Genomic DNA, 23,181 nt, shown 5'->3' with positions numbered 1-23,181 from the left:
GAGGCACGACTGTGCGTCACAAGTCATGCACAGTCATGGTGTCCCAGAAGAAGAGGGTGCCTCTTGGTCATGGAGTACAGCAGTCCTAAGGACCCCCAGACATCTTCCTATTTCCAGGAGAGGATGGTTAACCTTCAGTGAAAAATGAAACTGGAGTTTCAACTTGTTCTATCTTTCACCAATGCACTCTCCACAGTGCAAACTCAGACTGACAGAATTGGTGCTTGTGACAAGGGTGTCATTTTTTTGTACCCAGGTGCACTGACCGGCTCTACAGTGGACGCATAATAATGGATCACCTGCTGGACAAACCGGGACCGTGTATCTAATATAAAATACAGGCCCTGAAATTAATTTTTTTAAATGTGCCTTGACATTCTTTTAAAAGAGTTCTTGGGGGAGGTGAGAGGGAGGATGGGAGTCCATCTTGGCACCATGCGGCACACCCCAACTTTAAGAGCCCAACCAGTCTGCCTTTACCTGATCTTTGTCCCCTCCGGGACCTTGAGCTTGAATACTGAAGTTATCACCATGGGAATGGAGACGAAATTTGGATTTCTTAGACAGTTTTGACATATTGCCCCATGTTTTAAACTACGCCCAAAGACATTCAAATTGAATTTCACTTGCAATGGGAATAGCTGCAGTATTCAAGCTTTGCTTCAGCCAACAACCAGCTACCCCTATCAATAATGGGTCTTTCTGAAACCTAGAGAACGAGGGTCATTTAAAGTTGTGATTTGCATGGGTAACCACACTTTCTTACACAGAATTCCCTGAAAAACCCAAAGAAATTGGTCAAGATCAAAAACACTTCCTTAACTATGTAACACAACTCTGGTACTTGCAGCCAATGAGCAAGTATCACCACCCTGGACAACCTACCACCCTTTGCCTTACTGAAACACTGCCACCCTGTGTGTGGTTAGACTCAATATACGGCATAGAAATAGACAAAGAACATAACCATGTCAAGACCCCATTGACAGCCAAATTTTGACACTTGCAGGGCAATATGGAGAAGAAAAAGTAGTGGGAGCCACGTATACGACACTTAACTTACTCAAGTGTATAATTTTCATAAATATCTGGGTCTGGTAGATGTCCCTGGATGCGAGTAGACCCTGGGCACAAATAGCACAACTACCCACTATAAGAGAAACAAACATTCCAAGGAAAAATCTTGATGTCTACACGTTACATTTGGTGGCCATTCCTGTTGAAATTGATCAGCACGTCCACAAAAGTCAGGCACCATTTTAATTGGGTGAAGTATGATACCTCAGAATACTAGAAATCATTATCCATTGACTGTCAATCCATTTGCAAATTTAAGTCAATGCTGAAGAAAACATTTTGACAACCACCCTCCGAGTCACAGGACTTTAGAGGTAAGCCCCAAATTTAAAGTAGTGCAAATAACCACTTTTCCTAAACTCAAACTGTTGAACACATTTAGAAAATACACACGATTCCATAACTATTTTTCATTCCTCAGATTTTACCTTACAAATTGATGCATGGTTGGTACACCGTTATAAACAGAAGTACGTTGGATGCCTTAAGGTATCATTTTCATATAATCAAGCTATTTATTTTGATGACTGGAGGGGTCCGAAAAACATAACTCACTTTTTTATACTCGCTGCTTGCAAAAAATTACCAATTAAATCATTGTTGCCCATTTCTATTTCAAACTACTTAGTTTTTTTTTTATTTCAATTGTCAGTTTCTTCTGGAAATATACTAGTTATCTACACAACTGGCACTTGCTGATTTTAGAATGTCTAGAAACTTGACAACTATCCAAAACTATTAGTTTCACATCTCTTCCCCTCCCCTCCGCTCCTCCCACAAAGTGAAAGTACATATAAACCGTAAAAACAGGAAATATTGACTATCACTTAGAAAATTACAAAAACAGCTAAAAAATATTGCTTTTAGAACTCTGTTCCTGAAAGCTGGGAAGAGTGTCCTTACTACAACAAACCTTTTGTTGATGCAATTTTTTTAGGCAAAACTGTCTTGCACAGCACATTTTTTCTACATTTTGACTATTTTCTCAGTTTCCTCCAACGGAATCCATAAACCCTGGGTACCTTTAGAATCCAGCATACGGAAAGAAAAAAAGGACAAATTTAGTAATGATATCTTTTGAGGGGAAAAAAGGTATTAAGGCTTATACGGGAACTGCCTAAAGTATTTGTTTTAAAACTCGGTGCAGTTTTTTTTTAGGGGGGGGCATCTGCAGTTGAAAGGGTTAAAAGGTTGCTGCACTGGCTCTTACTCGCTAATTGATTAAGTAATAAGTAGAACTCCCACCCACTCTGATGCAAGTCAGTCTAACAATGCTTTTTTACTACAATGTTAAAAAGAATAGTGGTGGGAAGGATGCAAAGAGCACGTGTTCAAAGCAGAGGCCAGAGATTACAACGGAGAGTGAGCAAAGAGACATAATATGAAATGTGCTTTACAAAGGGGACCATGACATTTTAAGCTAAAACTACAACCCTATGGCAGTAGCAACCCATGTAAAAAGGAACACTTTACAGTACATGGGTACATTACCTGTACACATTGCATTACATTCCAAGTCCAACTATGAAAATCACTAAATACAATCTCAGAGAATGAGAACTGCACTAAAGGAAAAGTTAATAAAAGAAAAATGAATAAGTAACTCTGATTTAGCACCAGGTTCTCTTACAAAAATCCAAATCATAGGCGACATGTGAACAAGACTATATTAAGAAATGATGTCAAACAGCCTAAATGGATAAGCATGTTTGGCAGTTTTTGTTAAAAAAGGAAGAGGATAATAGGAATCAGGTAAACTGGCTTTGTGACAACAGGTTTGCTATCGGAGTTCTTTATGCAGAACAATTTTATAAAAAATCTGCAACCAAAAATGAACTGGCATGGAAGGGTGCAGTTATTTCTATTCAATTGTGCTGCTAAAGAAGTTTCCAGTCTATCAGGAGCAACTGAAAATTGCTATCCAAAAAAACACTACATAAAGAAAATAAATGCTTAGAAAAGGTCGCTGCATCATCAAGATAGGAATGCTTATTTAGTTTTTTTGATAAACAGCTTGGTTAAAACAATCACAGCATGCCTTGAATGCATGATTATGTCACAATGCAAAAGTCACCTTAACATCTCAGAGGTGGGCTTACAGAGGACAGTTTAAATGTTGGCACACAATGCACAACCAAGTAATCTGGCTAAAACAAAATGTACTGTTTTTCCTGGTTCCTGGAACTACACTACAACATGTCTGGAAGTATTTCAAAAGAGAAGTGGCCTCTACCAAGTATGCATTATAGGATTACTGTACTGATTTAAAGTTTAATATTACCCTTACAGAACAGAAGAATTAGATCTGGACAATCTACATGAAATATCTACTCACAAAAAGTAGGCACATATTATATATTTTTTTGTAAGTACTATACAGAGGACAGATTTGGTCCACAATTTGGTAAAGGCTATACTTATTTGGCTATTACAGTTAGAATTGTCCGATACATAAAATGCTCATTTTAGAATGAAGTTATGATTGTGTAATAAAGATGAGACATTATTGCATATTGTTGGACTATGGAAGATTATCAAATACAAGGATTAACATTCCTTTGACTAATGTGTACAAGTGGAATAAACTTGCTTATGAACAAAAAAAACAAAAAAAAGAAAACAAGACTAATCAGTCTTACAATCAATCAAATATGATTCGTAGAGCTCCGCTTATCCCCGAGGCTAACCAGACACAGGGAGAAATGTCAGTCTGCCTCAGGAGGTCAAGGATGAGCCTGCCTGCTGTGTTTTAGATGGTCTAGATTCTGTTTAGTAGTTGAACTGTGATCCCTACACGAGGGAGTTGCCTTAGTCCAGACAGTTGGTGATGAGGGCTTGGGTGACTGTGCATCTGATTTCAGAGGGGAGCCAATCAAAGATTTTTCTGCGTAAGCGCAGGGTGAGAAAGCAAGAGGATGAGACAGTTTATCTGCTTCCTCGTTGAGAGCCTGCTGTGGAGTATTATTGTGAGGTTTCCAGCGTGCTGTGTGGGTGCAGGGCCAAGCTTCTTTGGCCACCAGGAGTTGCCCTACATGGAGTTGCTGCTCCCGCAGATTAGTATTTCTGTTTTGTCTGTGTTGAGTTTGAGGCATCTACAATGCATCCAGCCTGCGAAGCTGGTCATGAACCTGTGGAAATTAGCTATGGTGTTGGCAGGGTCTGAGGAGAGAGAGGATGAGCGGAGTCATCGGCGTAGAAGATTATGTTCATGCCGGGGGATGTGGCCAGGGGTGCCATGTAAGTGTTGGAAAAAGTTGGGCTTATTGTATAAATAAGAGGGGAAGAGGACTGAAAGAATGCTATGATTAAATTGGCAACCATATTAAATACCAACAATTCTCATGTACTCGATTAGTATATTTGTATATGTAAAAAGATGACAATTTTAAAAGTTTCTTTAGCTTGGCAATCAAAACTAAAAAATACTAAATGCTAATGCTACATTTAAGCTGTATTTTAACTCATTCAATCAGATTAGTTTAATGAAAGACATGTCTAATAATAAAAACAGTTTCACTCCTAAAACAAAAATTTACAAGGAGTTAAAAGAAACTAGATTTACTAATTTCACAGGATCAAGAACCACCTCCTCTTATGATTAGCAACTGATAGAGCCAGACGCTACGAATATAACAAAACAATTACGAAATCTTAATAGCCCTTAGCCAAATATAAACTACCTGTTTTAATTCATTCTAACTATGTAGGCAAGGTAATCCCCAACAATTTGTGTCAAACAAACGTCAATTGTGTCTACTGAACACATCATCAGTCTAATAAGGGCCCCATACAACAAACTAGATTTGATTTAAAGAGTAATCATTCAATAAAAGATTAAAAAAGGCCATCGTAATTAGGTATAAGCTGCTTAAGGTACTACACAATCAATGATTTAAATCTAGCTGCATGTTCCAATTGTGGTGAGTCTCAAAGCATGCATAGATAGATATCTATATTTTACAGTGGTTCTAAAACTGCCAAGTACTTCTATACGTTATTGAGCCAAAAAGTACAAATTCTTTTCAAAATTAATTCACAAGAGTATTTGCTACATAAAATATTGCACATCCAGCGACCTTTCCCAACAGCTATATGGATGCGAATAAATTCATCAAAGTAACCGCTCTGATCTTACATTGGCTTAAAGAAGGTCGGAATTGGTACATTTAACTCACAGATTCAAATTGCTCAGAAATAAAGTATGAGCTGTGTAGGCAAAACATTCCCTGTGTACTCAATTTCTAGTGGAAACGGATATTCAGCCCTTCAGCACAGACTATGTATCCAATGAGGTAAAATGCTAAGATTTTAACCCAGATTACCTAAAATCCCAGGCAGAGACGCATGCTCTTGTATTATGATAAGCATAGTTGCCCGTTTAGGCTCTGGAGTATCAAGCCTTAGTCCTGACCAGCAGAATTACAAATGTGCTTCTAAGTGCCCTGAAAGGCTATCAAAGACTGCCCAAGAAAACTGGAAGAGCCAGGACCTCAACAGACTGGATTTATTAACCAAAGCAGCAACACCAATGTCCAAAGGTTGGTAATTCAAGGGGTGTAGGAAATCAACTTCCATGATAAAAAACATTACTTGCTTAACATTAACAATGACCAAGAAATTGGCCTGAGGAGAACAAAGCGTTGCGATTACTGATAGCACACTTTTGTTCAAAGTTTTCCTAGAATGTTTTCAGTCCAATACTAATCAACAATCAAAGAACAGTGCAATCGGCAGGGGAGGCAGATATAGCGCAATACCTGGATGATGTCGCACTTGTGTGGCTCGCGAAGACAGCAGGACTTTCTAATGCATCAAATAACACTGGATGAAATTTGGGAGGCCATCACCGCACTGCCGAACGGGAAGGCTGCGGATACAGATGGCTTGCCAGCAGGAGTTTTATAAGGAATAAATTGACATATTGTCTCCCTGTTTTCTTGAGATGTATATGGAAGCTTACGAAGGACAGTGTCTTCCAGCCACTCTGCGAGAAGCACTGATTATAACATTGTTAAAGCCTGGAAAGGCGCCAGACAGTTGTGAATCGTATGAGCCCCTATAATTGATCACTACCGATGGTAAAATGTTGGCTAAAGTGCAGGCTAGCCAACTGCACCTGCTACTCCCTGTAATAGGTCTTCCTGATCAATCAGGATTTGTACCTGCTCAATCTACATCACACAACTTACATACATTATTTGCAGTACTGCATGTGTTGGAACCGAATTTGCCTGCGGTGGCAGTCCTACTGGGCGCTGCTAGGCCTTTGATTTTATTTCCTGGACGTATATGTGTGCAATCTTACACCGCATGGGGTGCCCTTCATTTTTACAAACTGGATTAAACTATTATACACGGACCCTAAGGCGCGCGCGAGGGTCAATGGGCAGACATCGGATGCATTTAAGAAACGTGGTACAGGGCAAGGGTGCCCACTGTCGCCCCTATTTGCTGTGGTGTTAGAACCACTGGTGTGCATCTTACGGCAGCAATATCCACAGGCAGCACTGCGCTTTTATCAGCGATCTCTAGCAGTTTCCATGTACGCAGATGACATGGTGCTTTATGTTTGTGATCCCGAACAACTTATCAGAGAAAATATACGTTTTGAATGGTACTCCGGGCTAGGTATATATTGGGCTAAATCAATTGTCCTACCCTTGACCAACAGCACCCAACAGATAAGAGCTTGGCTATCTGCTGGAATGGAGCGCAGACCCTGTAAAATACCTGGGATATGGATTCATAGGGATTCGCAGGTGATTGTCCAAACTAATTATGGAAAAGCCATCACACAGCTCGAAGACGAAGTGGCTAGATAGATAAAACTGCAGTTGTCACTTGCCGACAGAATAGCACTGATAAAAATGATTGTGCTTCCAAGGTTTTTATATATATGAATATTCCTGTCCATCTAACGCACCATTTCTTTGCTACGCTTCGCTCTTTGCTGATTAGACTTGCATGGGGAGGGAAAAATCCGAGAGTTAAATGGGAAGTCTTAACGCTCCCCTATGACATGGGTGGGTTCACTGCTTAGGACTTACAGCTGTACTATCTCTGCGCTCAGGCATATTATGCCAACTACTGGCAACAGGCACTGGCCTACATTCCTCATGTTGCGGTATAAGCAGGTGCCATACATCCATAACCACTTAAAGCTAGGATTGTAAACAAGCACACCATATTTAAAAAGGAGGAGATAGATACGGTGCAACGCACGGGCAGGAACTTAAGAGGCGAGCACAGAAACTGCCGCTTTACACGCCAAATATGCCACTCTTACACCATGCTGCGATCTCAGTGTCAGGTGAAACTGGTGCGCTTAAAATCCTTAATGAAGTAGGAATGCAAACAATGGGTGATGTGTTTCCTGGGGGGGCAATTTGTAAAGGTCTCAGCGTTCCTCGAAGATGGAAAGAATGCTGCAATGCAAATATTCATATACACTAGATTGCGCTCCACTTTGCGTACGCTGTGCCCACAATTTCCTGCAGAACCACAGACCCTGGAGGCACTACAGATCATCTAGACCACTCTGTTGCGTTTCAAGCTTATCACACGATTATATTGCGCCTCACAGAAGGATGGGACTGTCGTGGGGTGCGACTCTCTCTGAACCACTGTCGGAAGAGGTTTGGAGGGAATGCTGCAGGTTGACAGGACAGCTAACAGCAAACAAATATTTACATCAAATGCATTATACACTTGCTCAGCTTTATAAATATGGTCTACCAGAATCTGCCAGTTGTATAAGATGCAGCGCACCAGATGCAGATTTCCACCATTTAGCATGGTCATGTCCAAAGGTCGGTACATTTTGGACACAGGTCACGCATAGTCTGACAATGATGGTGGGGACACCAATAGCATGCACTCCACAACTATGCCTGCTGGGAAATGTTGCCAATATTAAAGCCTCTATTAAAAAACTGGTGGCTGTGGCTCTGCTATTGGCTAAACGTAGTCTCTATACACGGGTGCGGTAGGCCCGCGCCGACACATAAGCAATGGTTGCATGACATGGTATACTGTCGAGATCAACTCACCTGCTATGCTGAAGAACTGGCCCGTGCCTCAAAACCTCGTGACATATGGGACCCACTAACCTCTTTCTTGCTTACCATGAATGTTGTTTGATGTCCTTTCCTGTACTGTAATGCTCTGCTCAACTTGTTTTTACATTTTACTGCTGTCATACTATTGCCTGCTCTAATAACATTCTTCATGGCAGATTAATGTAAATGTGCTGAACTTTATGCTTGAGATCTATATGCCTACACACCTGCCGATACCTTTTATGGTTGTCAATGTTTTGAAAATGTTTAAATAAAAAACAATCAAAGAACAGTGCAATGGCCTTAATTTAACAGTATTCATAACTATTTCACATATGTAGCCAGAACAAATCCAAATTAATTATACATTTAAAATACAAGTGACTTTCCGAGCAAATGCTTAACACTTAAGGAATGAAATACAAAGTTTCAGAATTCCTTTCCTGAAAAACTTCCTGTAAATGGAGAGCAAATAATTTGCAGCAATTACACAGTCTTAAAAGCATCAAAATATCACCAACTATAAAGAGAAAACTAAACGGAATGGGAAGAGAAGAGAAGGCGGAAGAAAAGGCAACAAAAAACATAGGAGTAGAAGCTGCGTGTTCACAAGGATCGGCAATATTACGTAGGCACTTGTGCCTCCAGCAGCAAAGAAAATAGAGTTTAGGTGCACAGTCCAATAGCTATTTGATATTCCAGCTAATATGCTTCAAGGTTTATTCAACAATATTGAAAAATGAGGGGCAAATACTTCTCCAGTTTTTTTGTTGCAAGAAAGAGGAAATTACAGCATAAAAGAATTACTACGTCTTCACAGTCGTTACATGGTGCCAAGCTCAGGGCATATAAATGCAGCAAGCAACTAAGTTTCTAAAGTTATGCCAAAAATCTTGCAATACAAGATCGGTCTCAAGCAGATCTACTATCTGTCGGGTCAATTTCATACATAGGACAGCTTTAGTTTCATTGTCCCGTTAAGTTAATTGATGGGAAGTCTAAATAAAATCAAACAGGGAGAGGTAGACTTGGGCCGCAAGTGGAGCAGGAGCAATAAAAGAAAGACTTCAAAAGTACTGTAACAATTCTATCCACATTAAAGGGTATAAAAGCCAATGAGACCATTTAGAGGACAAATAAAAACGAATTAGGCTAGGCATTGACAAAACAAGACTAGAACACATCTACTGTTGTGGCGCTCAACAAACCCTACAAAAGCGTGGTGTTTAAAAGTCACAAAAAGCACTGCCAACTCTTTGAAAGTGTTTGAGATGCAGATACAGGGGCATGTTTATGAAGATCAGACTCTAGTTGCTGGAAAGATTTTAAAGACTGATCATGAAAGATCAGCTAACCTAAAGATCCCAACTTCATATCACCTTTGAAAGTATCTATCACTCACTAAGACTAGAAACTTGGATAGCCCTTGATAGTGCGGTAGAATGTAATTTAGGACTTATGGAATCATCTGATCTTGCCCTATACTCTTTATGCAGTGGACAGTTTAGAATCAAATCCTTAAAAAAAAAATAGGTTGCCAAACTTTCAAAAACTAACTTCTGTCCATATCATAGAATGTAGCTACCCAACTAAACAACTAATCGTTAATTTGAGTTGACATTTAGCAGCTTAACTCCACTGGCACAAATTAGTCTGGCAAGGACTATCTTTTAGATATTGTGCTTATTAGCCCACTTACACTATAATTTAAGACTTATTGCTCCAAAAAAAAGAGACCATCTAGCTTCTAAAATCGAAAAAGGCGGCTATATCAGACGTGCAAAAAAAATCTGGTGTGAGGACATTCTTAATTATATTACTCATTAAAACTAGTTTCAGTATTCGGATAATAACACCTAAAAAACTTAGTAAAATGTAAATGAACTGTGATCAACTAGGAGTCAATCTGAAGATTTGAATGTGACGATTACTGAAGACAACTGCTTATAAATTTAAGAGCAACACTTGATTTATACATTTGTCCCCATTGATTAGGGTGGCGCTCAAAGACATTTGTTCCAGATCAACACATGGCACTGAAAAAGAGTGAAATCTGCTAATTTGATTATGTATACACTGATGTTATATTAGGATAAAATGTGGTTTTATCCCATTTTATTTTAATTTGTTTACAAAAGGGTGCTGTGCATGTTAAGTAAACATTTCCACCCCATAGATCATTTCTAACTCGGCCTTTACCCATAAGACTATTTTTTTATTATTTAGCTGTGAACTTCAATGTGCTGCTGTATTTTGGCAACAGATCTAAAATTATCTCCGCTGCTCTTGGACAATGAGACAAAGACATCTCTTAAGAAACGTGGGGTTTGACGGGTTGCAGTGCATACCAAGTTGATAGTGATAATCCCGTAACAGTTAAATACTGCAGCACATTTCTCAATTTGGTGCCTACTGCATTATAGCCTCTGAACTGCTACTTTAAATTATGTAAAGAAAATAAGTTAGATATAATGCTCAACTGTTTATTTTTAGAAAAATCACACCACTTAAACTTTCCCCTCCTACTAAAGTAGACAACTAACAACTAATCAGGTTTTATCAATTATTACTGTCCTAAGATAAAATGCTATTGCTTAGATACAGTTTGCTGGAATGAATATTGGAAAATATGTAATTTAAGCGTATTCATTTATATCAAGAACAGAGATGAGCATGCATCCACTTCCAAAACAAAATATATCATTTCAAACCAGAGGCACAAGCTGGGGGGGTAGTATGTCAAACTATTTTACTTTTTTTGACATGCAAATAAGAATAGGCTCTCAAGCGGCAACCCACATAAGGCAAACCTAATAGACCGGCACTGACCAACCTTTGTTTTGAATGCTATTGAAAGCTGTATAATAGATCTACTCATGTTTGATAAATATAGTGAAGGCACCCTTCTGAGAATCTACCTTCTTTCAAGTTATACAAATGTCTGTCCCCCCCAAAGTAAGTAACGCATACACAACTTTAGCTTCCCAATATCCATAGAAAATTGCTATCTTTATATGCTGTGAATTCATTTTCTCAGGTTGATGACCATAGCAGTCAAGTTATCTTGAGTAAAACATACCAGGGAGTTTAGGGCAAAATCGTCAGTTTATGTCGATCGGGGTGCCAAACCCATTCTAATAAAGGTGGTAAAACTGCTGTACACAGCTCATTCAAACCTAGATAAATATTATGGTGACTAGAGTCCTCAACCCTTGCGCCCACCTTCACCCTGGCGTTCGTATACAGAAGGAGAACCGTACTTCACTAGAAAGAGAAAGACTGCTGCTTTGCCAGTTTGGCAAATAGAAGTAAACCATATATACTGAATAAAGAGGTTTCAAAATATACGCTTAAAATCTATGCAATTCCAAATAGGGGCACAGTAATAGACGTATGGCTTTATGTGCCAGATGAAATCCAAGCAGTTCTAAGTAGAAATCCAGTTTTTAAATATCAATTGCATGAAAAAGGAAAAAAAATGTATTTCTACCACTTACCAACACTCAACCGGGTTCATAAGAGCTGGGTTTCTTCTTCAAAACTGATAGCATTCTGTATTACTTTTATTTGAAAAATATGACTAAGCACACTCTCACACAATGGTTAAAGAAATACTGAAAGTAGCACATTTTTAGATCTGGGCTTTGACAGCGTCTTGCTATACTATTTCTAGAAATAAAAATGTGATATACATGCACAGAGAAACCTTTGGTCATCAGGCTTCAGCTACTAGTCTGTTTTATTATTTATATTCTGCTTCCAGCCATTCTTTTATCTTGTCACTAACATCAATTTACAAAATATTGTGTTTTTTAGGTCTACATTATTTTCACTATAGATTGGGAGAATTAAACATTTCCATGTCTCCCACTGCACATATGACGTATGTCGACAGTTACTAAAGCCCATGTCAGCTCATCGTAGAAAAAGTCTACCACTGGTTTGTGAAGCTTGTCAAAAAATTTCAGTAAAGTACTTTCTGCTGATCTCCATCAACATGATTGCTTTCTTAAGAACCACTGCTAAGTTTCTGCATGTATTCTGCTATGCATACCCTTTGTATTCCTTAAGTATGAACAGGTCACAAGTATCATTATACACCCAAGTATAATATGTGCACAGAACAAATTTCCCTTGCCTAGCTTTAAGGCAGGATCCAACTTATTGTGGTAATTTCTGCAGTTGCATTTTTCTTTTAGTACCATGACACATTTTCTTAACTTTTCTCTTTAAACTTTTGTTTAGGGAGTTTGATAAAGTGGAAGAAATTCTCATCTGAGTTCATTTCTTAGCTAACTTCAAAAGTGTGGCTTCATTAGCTTCATTATGCCTGATACACAGTTTGGCCGGGGAGGAAGCCCTGCCTTGGTCATACACACTTCTCACACCCACTGAGAAAGAACACTGCCGATAGGTCCAGCCGCATTAAAAGACTGCCTTCCCGGTACAGCATGTGCAGAGAGAAGGCATAATCTTGTTTCCTTCGCTTACCTCAGTACTAAATAACAGTTCAGATCTAGTAATATAGTTGACAAGGACACAAAAATTAGGCCAAGAACTAAAAAAACTGAGAAACAAAAAGATCAAAGACGGAAATTAAGGCAAGTAGAAACTCGGCTTTGAATTCACCCAAAAAAAACTATTTGTTACCAGGAATATTAGCCACTCGTGAGTCACAGGCCCAAATTCAACTCAATCTTTTTCACAGTGCCATACAGACTAGGTTACCCTTAAAGTAACGGCTAGTCCACAGGGTACCACCAAACAAACTGCTCCTCGCTGATTGACAAAATAGCAGGAACCATCAGGACGAGGTCTACCTCCTTGCGGTTGGACTATTCCTATTTGAACACGTCCATATTTACTTACATGTCCAGGATTAACGGTCAGCCCAGTTTATTGGGGTCAACGGGTCTAAAAGCATGGCCACTGCTTTCAGAAGGTCTTTGATCATTTGGCCAACCAGAATAAAGGGTTTTGGTTGAGAAGGCTACTTTTAAAAGTTAAACAAAATTCGAGATCTCACTTGACATAACATGAGAATTTGACAGGTAGGTGTGCTGTGAAGGACTTTACTAAGTTGGCAATCATTAAAAAAATAAAAACACTGAACATTTGTTTTCATTATGCTGTTTTGGTATGGCCAAGATCTGGTACATGGAAAACGTGAAACATTCTCATTTCTTTGTAACATAACTCTCCATGCTTTGGTATGCATATAGAATTTAAGACTGCTTTCCAAAACTTTCGGTTTTCTTTTTTGTTTGCCGTCTTGATTTATTTTTCAAAAGGGAAAACCGTATTTCGTTCTTTTTCCTATATATATATATATATATATATATATATATATATATATATATATATATATATTTATATTTTTTTATTTTTTATTTTTAACTGGCCCGCACTGAAAAATTCAGGCCAGGTCGCCTATCATTCGTATTCCACGATATAACGGTGAAGCCTGCCCGAAGGCGGCACCTTCGTCAAACTCGGGTAAGCGAGTCAACCTCGCTCAAGCGAGTGCGTTAGAGTGCCTTGGGTGTTGCGGGATTTAGAAAGCGGTACAGTGTACCTGAAGGGGCCTAAAATGGTGTACTCCCGCGGATCAATGTTGTTAAAAGGTAGAATGTCCTGGCTGCGGTTGTGCTTGAGCTCGTCACATGTACTAGCAAGGGCGGCCGAGAAAGGACTGCGTAAACCAATCCGTGAATGTTTCTCCTTCGGCTCGCGACGCAGGACTCTGCCACGAGCACGTGTCCTTTACTAGCACGCGCCCTTCATTAACATTACTTGCAACAATAGAGATAGCCGCGACCGCTGTTACCATACGCGGCAGGGTAACAGTACCGCGGGGCCCAAAGCACGACTACTCACCGCTTCTGTACCCGTACTACGCACTCTCACCTGCACTTCGGACGTGGAAGAGAGGTGGGCTGGAGAAGGAGGGTGCCCGGGGCCTCCTCCGAGGACCTTCACCACGCGCCCCAGACTCCGTATCTCCTGATGGAACCGGACGCGCGCGCTTTCCCTGCCCACCTTTATAGTTTCCAGAGGGTACGTCATAGGCGAGGGGCCGGACCGCGCAAAGACCGGCGAGACGCTTGCGCGCAGAGCGCATGCGTAACCGACTGAGGGGCCTCGCGGAGCGGATGATGATGAGCGCAGGTGATTTCCGCGTGCTGCGCTTTAACGGCTGCTCCGTGCCTGCGCGAATCTTGCGCCATCATCATATACTGCGTGGGAAGCAGCTGGGTTTCTGCAACCATTCGCCTGTCTGTGAACTGGAAAGGCCTTAACTCACGGTATCGTTTCCGTCTGTTTGTAATGCTGGGCGTGGCTGTTGCACGTAGGTCCCGCTGCTCGCCCTTGGGGCGGTCCTCTACAGTCCCGCGCACGACTGAAGAGCGTAACGGTGTTGCTGGTGGTTCAACCCTCTAGCGTGCTTTTAGTGTGTTTGTATATATATATATATATATATATATATATAATTATTTGGTTTTTTAAATTTATTCCCCTGGAACGGTGATAACCTGTTGCCCGCAGCTACGTGGATGCGAAGGTTTGATTTGCCCTTGAGCACAAACTGATATGCGATGTTCAAGGCGGTGTTTATGGGTTTTTGGGGTTATAAAATGTAAAGTGTTATGGCAGGACGTCTCCGTGTTAACAGTCAAATCACACCAGTCAAAGAGATTTGCAACCATAGCCTGACATTCATTTTTAGTCTGAAGAATGTATCAGTGTCTTTATGCGACAATCCAGAATATTCATCACCATCTCAAGAGCTTTTGAAACGCAAATTGGAGTTAGGCCAATATATCCACGTTGGTGCAGATCTGCCTTAACTAGGGACAGTGCCATTGATATGATTTTGACAACCACACATCTGGCGCTCGTCTCTTTCTATACAAGGACAGAATTAGTAGAGTGAGATCATATCTCGTAGCACAAACTTACCTAGATGTGTGTTCAAATTACCGCATAGATTTTCAACCCTAACCTGACTCGTTTTTAGCCATCAAAATTCCTCCGTTAATTGTGTCTTAAGGAAAGCCTCTAAATGTGATTGTTGTGTGCTAAGGGGCCCAGGGGATATCAGCGCTCAGGTAGGCGGACGGCATAATCTCCAGACTCGGGGAGAGGAAATAACTCAGACCTACGCAGTGTATGTGCTACGGTGCACTGACCCGGATCATCCGGTCCAGCCCCCATTTATTTCCCTGACCTCTTCCGGGTCACAGGCTAGACCACCCACTCCATGGGCATGGGGGTGTTCCCCTCAAACATAACAGTGATCTCATCTTGATCCTTACATCTGTTCCTTTGTTCAGTACTTTATTTCTCAGTTAGGGGGATATATTCTTCTGGGGAAAAGATCAGCTCCCTTGACATTCCTTGCTCAATAGCTTAAAAAATCCTTCATACAAGCTGTTATTTCTACTAACTTACTTTACAGTGATGGATATTGCATGTAGATTATGTCAATAAAAAGTTAGAAAGTTAGCATTTCCTCCAAAAAGAGTCACTATGGAAATGTGATGTGCTTGTTTGTGTAATTCGTATTCTACCAACTCTCTGTTACAGTGAGTGTTCTCTGCATCAATATTCTGGCCCATCTTTAACTTCTCATACTAACTACATTTTCGTGATGATAACCTTTTCATGGGTGCAGCAGGAAATTGGTCATTTCGTGGTTCATTAGTTGATTGTCCAACATAAAAGTTTATCTGATAACTGTAGCATAATTTCACTAACCCTAAAAAGCTTTAAAATAGTTGCAGCTATCTGCCTCAACGGGAATCGTCTGGATCCTAAATGGGAGGGGGCATATATGCAAACCATAACCCCAAAACAGTGGAGTTATCTTTAGTAATATGTGCTTGCAACCGTACTCTAAGAAAAGTTCAAGGAAACGCTACTACTAAGAAACCATACTGGACGTGTACCTGCTGCACAACTCTGATGCAGCAAGTGCCAGTATGCCTCCTTGGTTAAAATACATGCACATTCTTTCCAGCCCTTGAAAAGAGATGTTACACCAGTTATAGGCAACTATTGTTGGGCAGTGCTTCGCGTTAACGCATTGTTTCCAGTGTGGCCTGGGGGTGGCAGCATCACGCCCGGTGAAGGCAAAAACTGACAGTCTGGCCAGAGGGTACTGTGCCCCACCCAGGCAGCCTTCACATTTCCGTTACTTCAAATGCGTTTGTCCCAAGCTTGGGAGAAACGGAATCCCGTGCCAAGGATTCGCATCCTCTGAGTTTTTATCTCTTCGTAATTTAGAAGTAGGCTGGAAGATCTAAAATCTGCAACATCCCCTTCACACCGATCGCGCTAGGGAGGTCGGTAGCGGGTGGTCCCACTTCCACCTACGGACGCCCTTCACGGTAGCCTGGGATAACCAGACAGACGGTTGTTCTTGAAGGCATGGATGCTTAGAGCTGGGATTTTACGTACGGATCCCTCTCTTCGCGTTCTGGCTGAATGAATGGGAGGTGGGCTGTTAGGATGAAATGCGTCCTTGGCTGGTTTTAATCACCTCTCGGCTCAGCTTGAACAAAGAAAATGTGCTCCCCGTTAGTCCGAGTTTTTTCACATTAAAGGTGGCTCCTAGTTTTTCATTTTTTTTTGTGTGTCCTAAGTAATTCGGGCATTTCCATGTCTGACCAGCTGCTGTGCAGTCTCCAGCTGGCTTCTGGTCCGGGTCCTGAATCCTGCCCTCGCTGATTGGACGACATCCTTTGCAGAATCCTTCTTCCCACCCATCTCAAAGGCGTATCGGTACTGAACATGTTCCTCGGATCTGTCCCATGCCACCGGATCTCAAGCATACCTGCGTCATGCATGTATAGCTCCTGTGCAACATACACATTTAGGCAATAGTTTTAGCAGAAAGGTACTTCATACTCAAATCGCAGTACAACTGACCAAATAGATACGCCTGCCCCTACAGAATGGCACGCACGTTACACATAGAATCGAATTTATAAAGCCTGGGGCAATTTTGAGAATGTGTGCACTTGCACTGCATGCGAAGATAGCATGACGACGGGTATCAGTAACTTCATGGAAGCCTTGCTGTTTGCAGTTCACATGCACTGTCGGAACTAAATTGTTTGCAGGGAGACAGTGGTGCGGTGCGTCGGTGGCATGCAGTTTGTGGAGTTGAGCCCAGCAAGAGAAAGCAAGCGCCTTCAAAATAGAGGAGCAGTTTTCATGCAGTGGTTTATAATTAAGTATAACTTTTAATTAGCATGTGTTTAAAAAAGATAACGCATTGATCCCACGCCAGAGAAAAGAAAACCTCCTACTTTATGTATCATGGTCCCACACAGTTTAGTTTAATTATATTAAACACAATGTGCCTGTGCTGTGATGGATTTTGGGACATCGGAGTACCGATGGATGCAAACAGTTCATCATTGCCCCTTCCACAGTAATTGTGTAGGATGGCTTCCGAACCCACAACTTACCTGTCAGTCCTTGGTTGAGAATAAAAAGCCAAGGGTGCAAATCCCGGGAAGAGGGAAGCTCTTCAAAGAAAAGCGAGAAGTGTGACGGAGATGTGGGCGGCACGCATCCGCGGGGGTCCCCGGCACTGTTGGCAGGTGCTGATGGCAGCTGGTGCGTGGAGGGGTGCGGCGGGCTCTGCTCTTAGTGTTTAGGTTCCGAAGGAGGCTGCCGCATCTCTGGGTGCGGGTTGCTGCTGCTAAGGGAGGCGGTGTCTGGCAGAGGGAGGCTGGACCTGGCGGGCAGATTTATAGGCGCCTAGCGTGTGTGTGCGTGAGAGCACCTCCTCTGCCTCCTCCGCGCGCCAGCGCACCTCTGCTGCGCTCACTGACAGCAAGCCACTGCCTGCGTCCAGTATTCTCCTCCTCCGCATGGGCGCAACGCAAACTACCTTGCTGTCAGCTACCAGCGGAGCTGTGATAGGTCCAACTGGGGTGCGCAAGGCGTTGCTACGGCAACAAGGGGACCGAGCTATTGGTCGTTTCCCTGTCAGTCTACAGTAGTGGCGAGGGGGCACTGCTATCTAATGTGTGTGATAGGCTGTAAGGGTGATTCCCCGGGCTGTCGCGGAGCTCCCCATCCTTGGTACGTACCTGGGTAGAGATGCCCATTAAGTGTAGCTCGTCGGGAAGCACACGCTATCTTGGACCTTGAGACGGATGCTCGCTTAAGTAGCACGGGTGCAAAGCCGTGCCCGCATCAGTGGCAAGGATGGTGGCTGTCCTCTCCCGGAGAGGCTACCCGGGCCCGTAATTGATATTTTACTCTGAAACCACAACACAGTACCATGTATATGTTAATCCCATGTACTTTTCGATAGGGTCAGCCTGTACCTATTCAGCTAACTCTGTAAACATTTCGCGCTTTGCCACCTACACCTGCTCCAGCCTTTCGTTTGCGCACAAGTAACCCTCTCATACACTTTTGCCTTGTGGATTTGATGTCGAATGTGTTCCGCAGGAATGCGTGCATGTGGGAGCACGTGTATTAAAGATGCCAACACAGGTGTACTTATCTAGAATGCCATAAACCCCCCCCCAAATCCAGGAACACTGCAAACCAGATGGGCGCATTTTGTTAGAAGCAAACATTGCGATGTAACAAAGTTTGAATTCTTGACACGTCACATTCGTCTTCCGCCATGAAAATCTCTTACAAGGAAGAGCTACTTTATGGAAAACATTACTCGTCTTACGAGACAGGGTGTTAGCCCCCACCCTTGTATTTATACTTAATGTATTTTTTCTTACTGGGGTATCCTCAGGCTACACACACTTCTAGGTAAATCACGCAGTATATATACTGTGTATACACGTAGACTAGACAGGGATGCCCATTTTCCTGGCAGTATGTGCACAGACCGGGAATCGCCTATGATTTATGAGGGTAGTCACACAGAAGGTTCCTTCAAGAGTTTTGTGCAGTCTGATGTGGGATAGTTCGGTATAGACGGAAACAAAAACGCACGTGTGTCTCCAGACGAAACGCAGTTTTGTTTTTAAATGTGTTGTAGAGCCATGCACTGTAAACAGATTTAGATTTCGGTAGATTTCTACGTCGAATGAAAACGTGATAATTTGTGGAGAAACGAGCTTTATATAATGTGTTTAAGGCGTGCAATGTCAAGTGAGGGTTAAGTAAGAGGCGTGTTCCCAAAGCAATAGTACAGTAAATGGGAAGATAATGCCATCCTGGTGCTGCAGTGCCGAGTGACTTGAATGCACTTCTTTGTGGTTGTCAACAGTCGCAGTAAATATCTTTGCTTAAAGTGCCACCAAAGACTGCTCGTCTCCAAGTCGACAGTTCAGAAGCAGTCGTCGGTAGAATGTGAAAAATGCAAAGGCAGCATCGCGCGATGGCACTGATGCTGCAGCGCTGTTCCTGGAAAGCAGAGCGCCCGAGTACAGCACCACGGATAGCGGCTGCACAGTACACTGAAGCTTTTGGCACCAGCTGTAGCATTGGGTCTACATGAGCGCAGCCCGGGGTCTGGCAGGGCACCGCGCTCTCGCTAACTGGGGCGAGTCTCACACTCGGTAGTGGCCACAACTTTGCAGACCGGACTGATACGGCACCTTATTTTTACGCACTTAGCTGAGTTTCTCTCGGCAAGGGCACCGCGCTGCAGTCCAGAATGAAGCGCTCTCAAGGGGACGATGCTGCACTCGGAAAGGCAACACACCGCTGAACAGCTTTAGGAGTCCACAGGGTGCGGAGGAAATCGATATTTGTGTAAATGAGGCTCTAGTTTTAATTCTTCTTTCCGAAGGTGTACTTTTTCTCAGAGTTGGCAAACTTAACAACTTATTTGTTCCCAGCAGATGAGCGTGCCAGAGAGTTCAGGTGTTGAGGGTGGCTGGTGCAAGAGTGAGCGTGAGATAGTGCTTATGTTGAAGAGCGATAGGGTGGCGAACGTGATGGGTGCCAGAGTGCTCTAATGTTGTGAAAGTGTTGGATGCTTGAAAAAACGTTTACTATAAGAGCACTCCTGGTGAGGAAGCACTGCTTTTGACAGTTTTGGGTGAGAATGCCCAGCATACAGTGCAACATCAACAACTGCCCCACCCCGATTTTTCTGTAAACACAATTGTTTGTGAGAGCGTTTCGGGCGTGATACTGCAGGTTTGAGTCTGTACTTGCAAGTGTCTGGGAGACAGACCCGTTGCCCTTCACCCCCAAACACTCACAACATTACTCCCAAACTTATTGGGTAGTAGGCTCAAATTCAGTATTTACTGAAAGGAGTGCCTAGTTTTTCAAGCCAATGTAGGGATGTCCAAAATCAGATGTGCACAGGGGACAGTGAAAGGTGAGGGGCTGTTGTGCAAGAGGGTCCTATGGGGATTTTAGCATCACCAGCAGTTCTGCCTTCTACTCCTAGCTCATAAGTTCAACAGGTGAGGCTATTCTAGCAGAGAAAAAAAGCAAACGTAAGTATGACAAGGGCCCAGAAAAAGTGTGTGAAATATAGGAGAGAGGCAAAGGAAGATGGGTGGAGGAAGAAAGTGTTACACTGAAAGAAATTATGAGGTAGGACAAGAAAGGGTTATTGTAAGAAATTGGAGTACTAGTTGAGGAGGGTGAGAACTCACCGCAAATAATGACCACAGTTCTTTTTAGGGTGAACCACAAAAGTCACTAAAGAAACCTGTGCTCAACCCTCTGGTACCTTGACACAAAGCATCCAGGCATAACTTAGAGGCTATATGTAAAATATTTAACCTATAACTTAAAAGGCAATAAAGTGAAAGTACAACACAAGAAAAATCCCAAACCAATTTAGAAAAACCAGACATGTTTTAATAAATAAAAAGACACTAAAGCAAACAAAATTCCAATTAGTAGAACCAGAGATAAGAGTTTTGAAATTTTGAATTAAAAATAGCGCTACAATGTGCCAACCATGATTATCTAGTCGTGCTAAACCGGATCATAGTCAAAAGTTAAAGCTGATTATGATGGAGCATGAGATAAATACAAGGGCCAGCTTTGTCCCAGTGGAAAGTGTATCTTCTTTCTTGGTAACTTTTATAGAGAGAAAGTGGTTGTCGGCAGGGCAAGCTGCAGGGTGGAGCCGAAAAGGGGCTTGATGAAATTGGGTTGCTGAAGAGTGGGGTCCCAGGGTGGTTGTTGACGAAGGCGGTCAAGCTCCAAGTGGGCGAAGTCTGTGCCCAGGAAGTTCTTGACGTGATCAGCTTCGACTTGGTGTCTGTCCTGGTGAAGCTTTCAAGCATTCTACGTTCAGACTTTGAACCTTTTCTAAAAGTCAGCTCTCCTTCAGCAGGTCAAACTAGCAAGCTGAGTCTGACCAGCGAATCGACAATGACCCTGGTCTCTGTTGGTTCTCCAGGCAGAAAGTTGGTAAAAAGTTTTTAAGTTCTCAGATCCTACAGTGTGGTTACAGAAGGGAAACATTATAACACCAGCCAGGGGACCAGGATCTGGGAGGCACCTCTTGAAGGTTCAGACTGACACCAGCAGAGGCCAGCATCAGGGTCCTGGGCAGGTCCAGTTGGTACTGGGCAGCTGCAGGAAAACGGCCTCTGGAAGCTTTTTGGGTCTCTGTAACTCAACAGGAGGTCAGCTAAATGACGCCTAGAGAGAAACGAGCAGGTCCAGTGTTCCTTCATTTTCTTCAACACAGTGATCATTCTGATTCTTCACATGTCTAGGAGTGTTCTGAGATAAAGTCTGAGGGGTCCACTTTTGTGTTCTGTGGCAGTCTGGAGGTTAAGGGCAAGCCTTCGTTCACCCTGTAAACCTATTCTGGCCTGAGTAGAGAGACAAAAAGGGAGGCAAACCTAGGTGTGAACTTTATCTTCCAATGTCAAGGTAGGCATCCTTTAAAGCTCCGGAATGGGTTGGGCACAGACCCTGGGCCATTCTTTGAATGGTGGACTCCAGCCCCCCCCCCCCCCACCACACACACACACACACATACACACTTGCTCTCGCTCACTCTTTTTGTCCACTGTCTGGGAGCAATATACATCTCACCGCAGGACTCAAGTGACGGCTCGATACTGGCATGAAAATTACAACTTTCTAAAAGTATAATTTCCAAAACAGGAAAATAAAATACAACTTGACAATTAAGTCGGATTTTAAATTACTATTAAAATGAGTCCTTGAACCATCTCTCTAGCTACTTACAAACTGAATTTAGCTATTAATTAAGGATAATTGTGTAAACCAGTGTTAACCTGTGGGAGTGCCAGCGTTGCCACAGTGAAACACATCTTTGGAGGTTTTTCACTGCCAGGACATGTAAAACATTAAATATACCCCACTTTTTAAATTCCATGCACCCTACCCTATGGGCATTAAGTTAGAAGTATCAAAAAGGAATGTTTAGGCCTGGCAAAAGGTTTGTTTTCCAGGTCAAAATGACGATTTAAAACTGCACACCCAGGCTGCAATGCAGGCATGGAGACATTACACTACTGGTTTAGTGGGTGCCACAGTGAGCTAGAGCCCCCTATCAGCCTTTACGTTTAAGGCACTGGATACATGCTGTTCCCAAAACGAAGGAATTAAAAATGAGCTAATTAGGGATATGCCAATTCGAACTGTTTAAAGAGATTAGCAAGTTACCATGAGTTAGCAGGACTAAAGTGTGCTGAGTCCTGTGGCCAGCTAAAATGGTTTCAGCAAAAGAAGGCAACACTCTGTGGGAATACAACAAAAAAGGTGGTTATTTCCAACAGATACATATTGATTGGGAGAAACAGAAGATTGGAACAGTGACCATGAACATTGAAAAAAAGGAAAGCAAGCAAGGGTGGGCTAGATATGACAGAAAATGGATGGCGAAAGAGACAAGAGGATCACAGAGGAAGAGAACGGAGTGAGAAAGAGATACAGAAAGATTGTTGGTAAGGTAGAGGGGGCTTACAAAATGCGAGATAGAAGGAACAGAGAGAAAGCTTGTGGGAGAAAGAGGCAGAGAAGATTGGCAAGATCAGGAGAGGGGAAGAACCCGATAGAGAAACGTGAAGGTGAGAGAGGGTTTGAAAAGGGAGAGAACAAAGAT

At 42.3% G+C, this 23,181-nt stretch overlaps 1 protein-coding gene across 7 annotated transcripts in view; it reads right to left on the bottom strand.

The window, feature by feature from the left end:
* The window catches only part of ELAVL2 (ELAV like RNA binding protein 2), a 558,243-nt gene extending 540,264 nt beyond the window's left edge, over nt 1-17,979 (bottom strand). For 2 of the 7 annotated variants that reach the window (XM_085641341.1, XM_085641347.1), the window contains exon 1: nt 17,612-17,979. Coding sequence is in view for 1 of the 7 variants with exons in the window: in XM_085641338.1 (XP_085497464.1) it covers nt 14,043-14,201 (159 nt within the window). In the remaining 6 variants the exon portion in view is untranslated. Of the gene's footprint in view, nt 1-14,042; nt 14,299-14,439; nt 14,499-17,611 lie in introns of those variants that run through there. The other 5 variants (XM_085641342.1, XM_085641338.1, XM_085641337.1 and 2 more) reach the window with 5 other exon arrangements.
* Nucleotides 17,980-23,181: the final 5,202 nt, after the last annotated feature.

The sequence above is a fragment of the Triturus cristatus genome, chromosome 2_2 (genome assembly GCF_964204655.1).
Source record: "Triturus cristatus chromosome 2_2, aTriCri1.1, whole genome shotgun sequence".
Lineage (NCBI taxonomy): Eukaryota > Metazoa > Chordata > Amphibia > Caudata > Salamandridae > Triturus > Triturus cristatus.
This window is presented reverse-complemented; position numbering and strand designations above follow the sequence as displayed.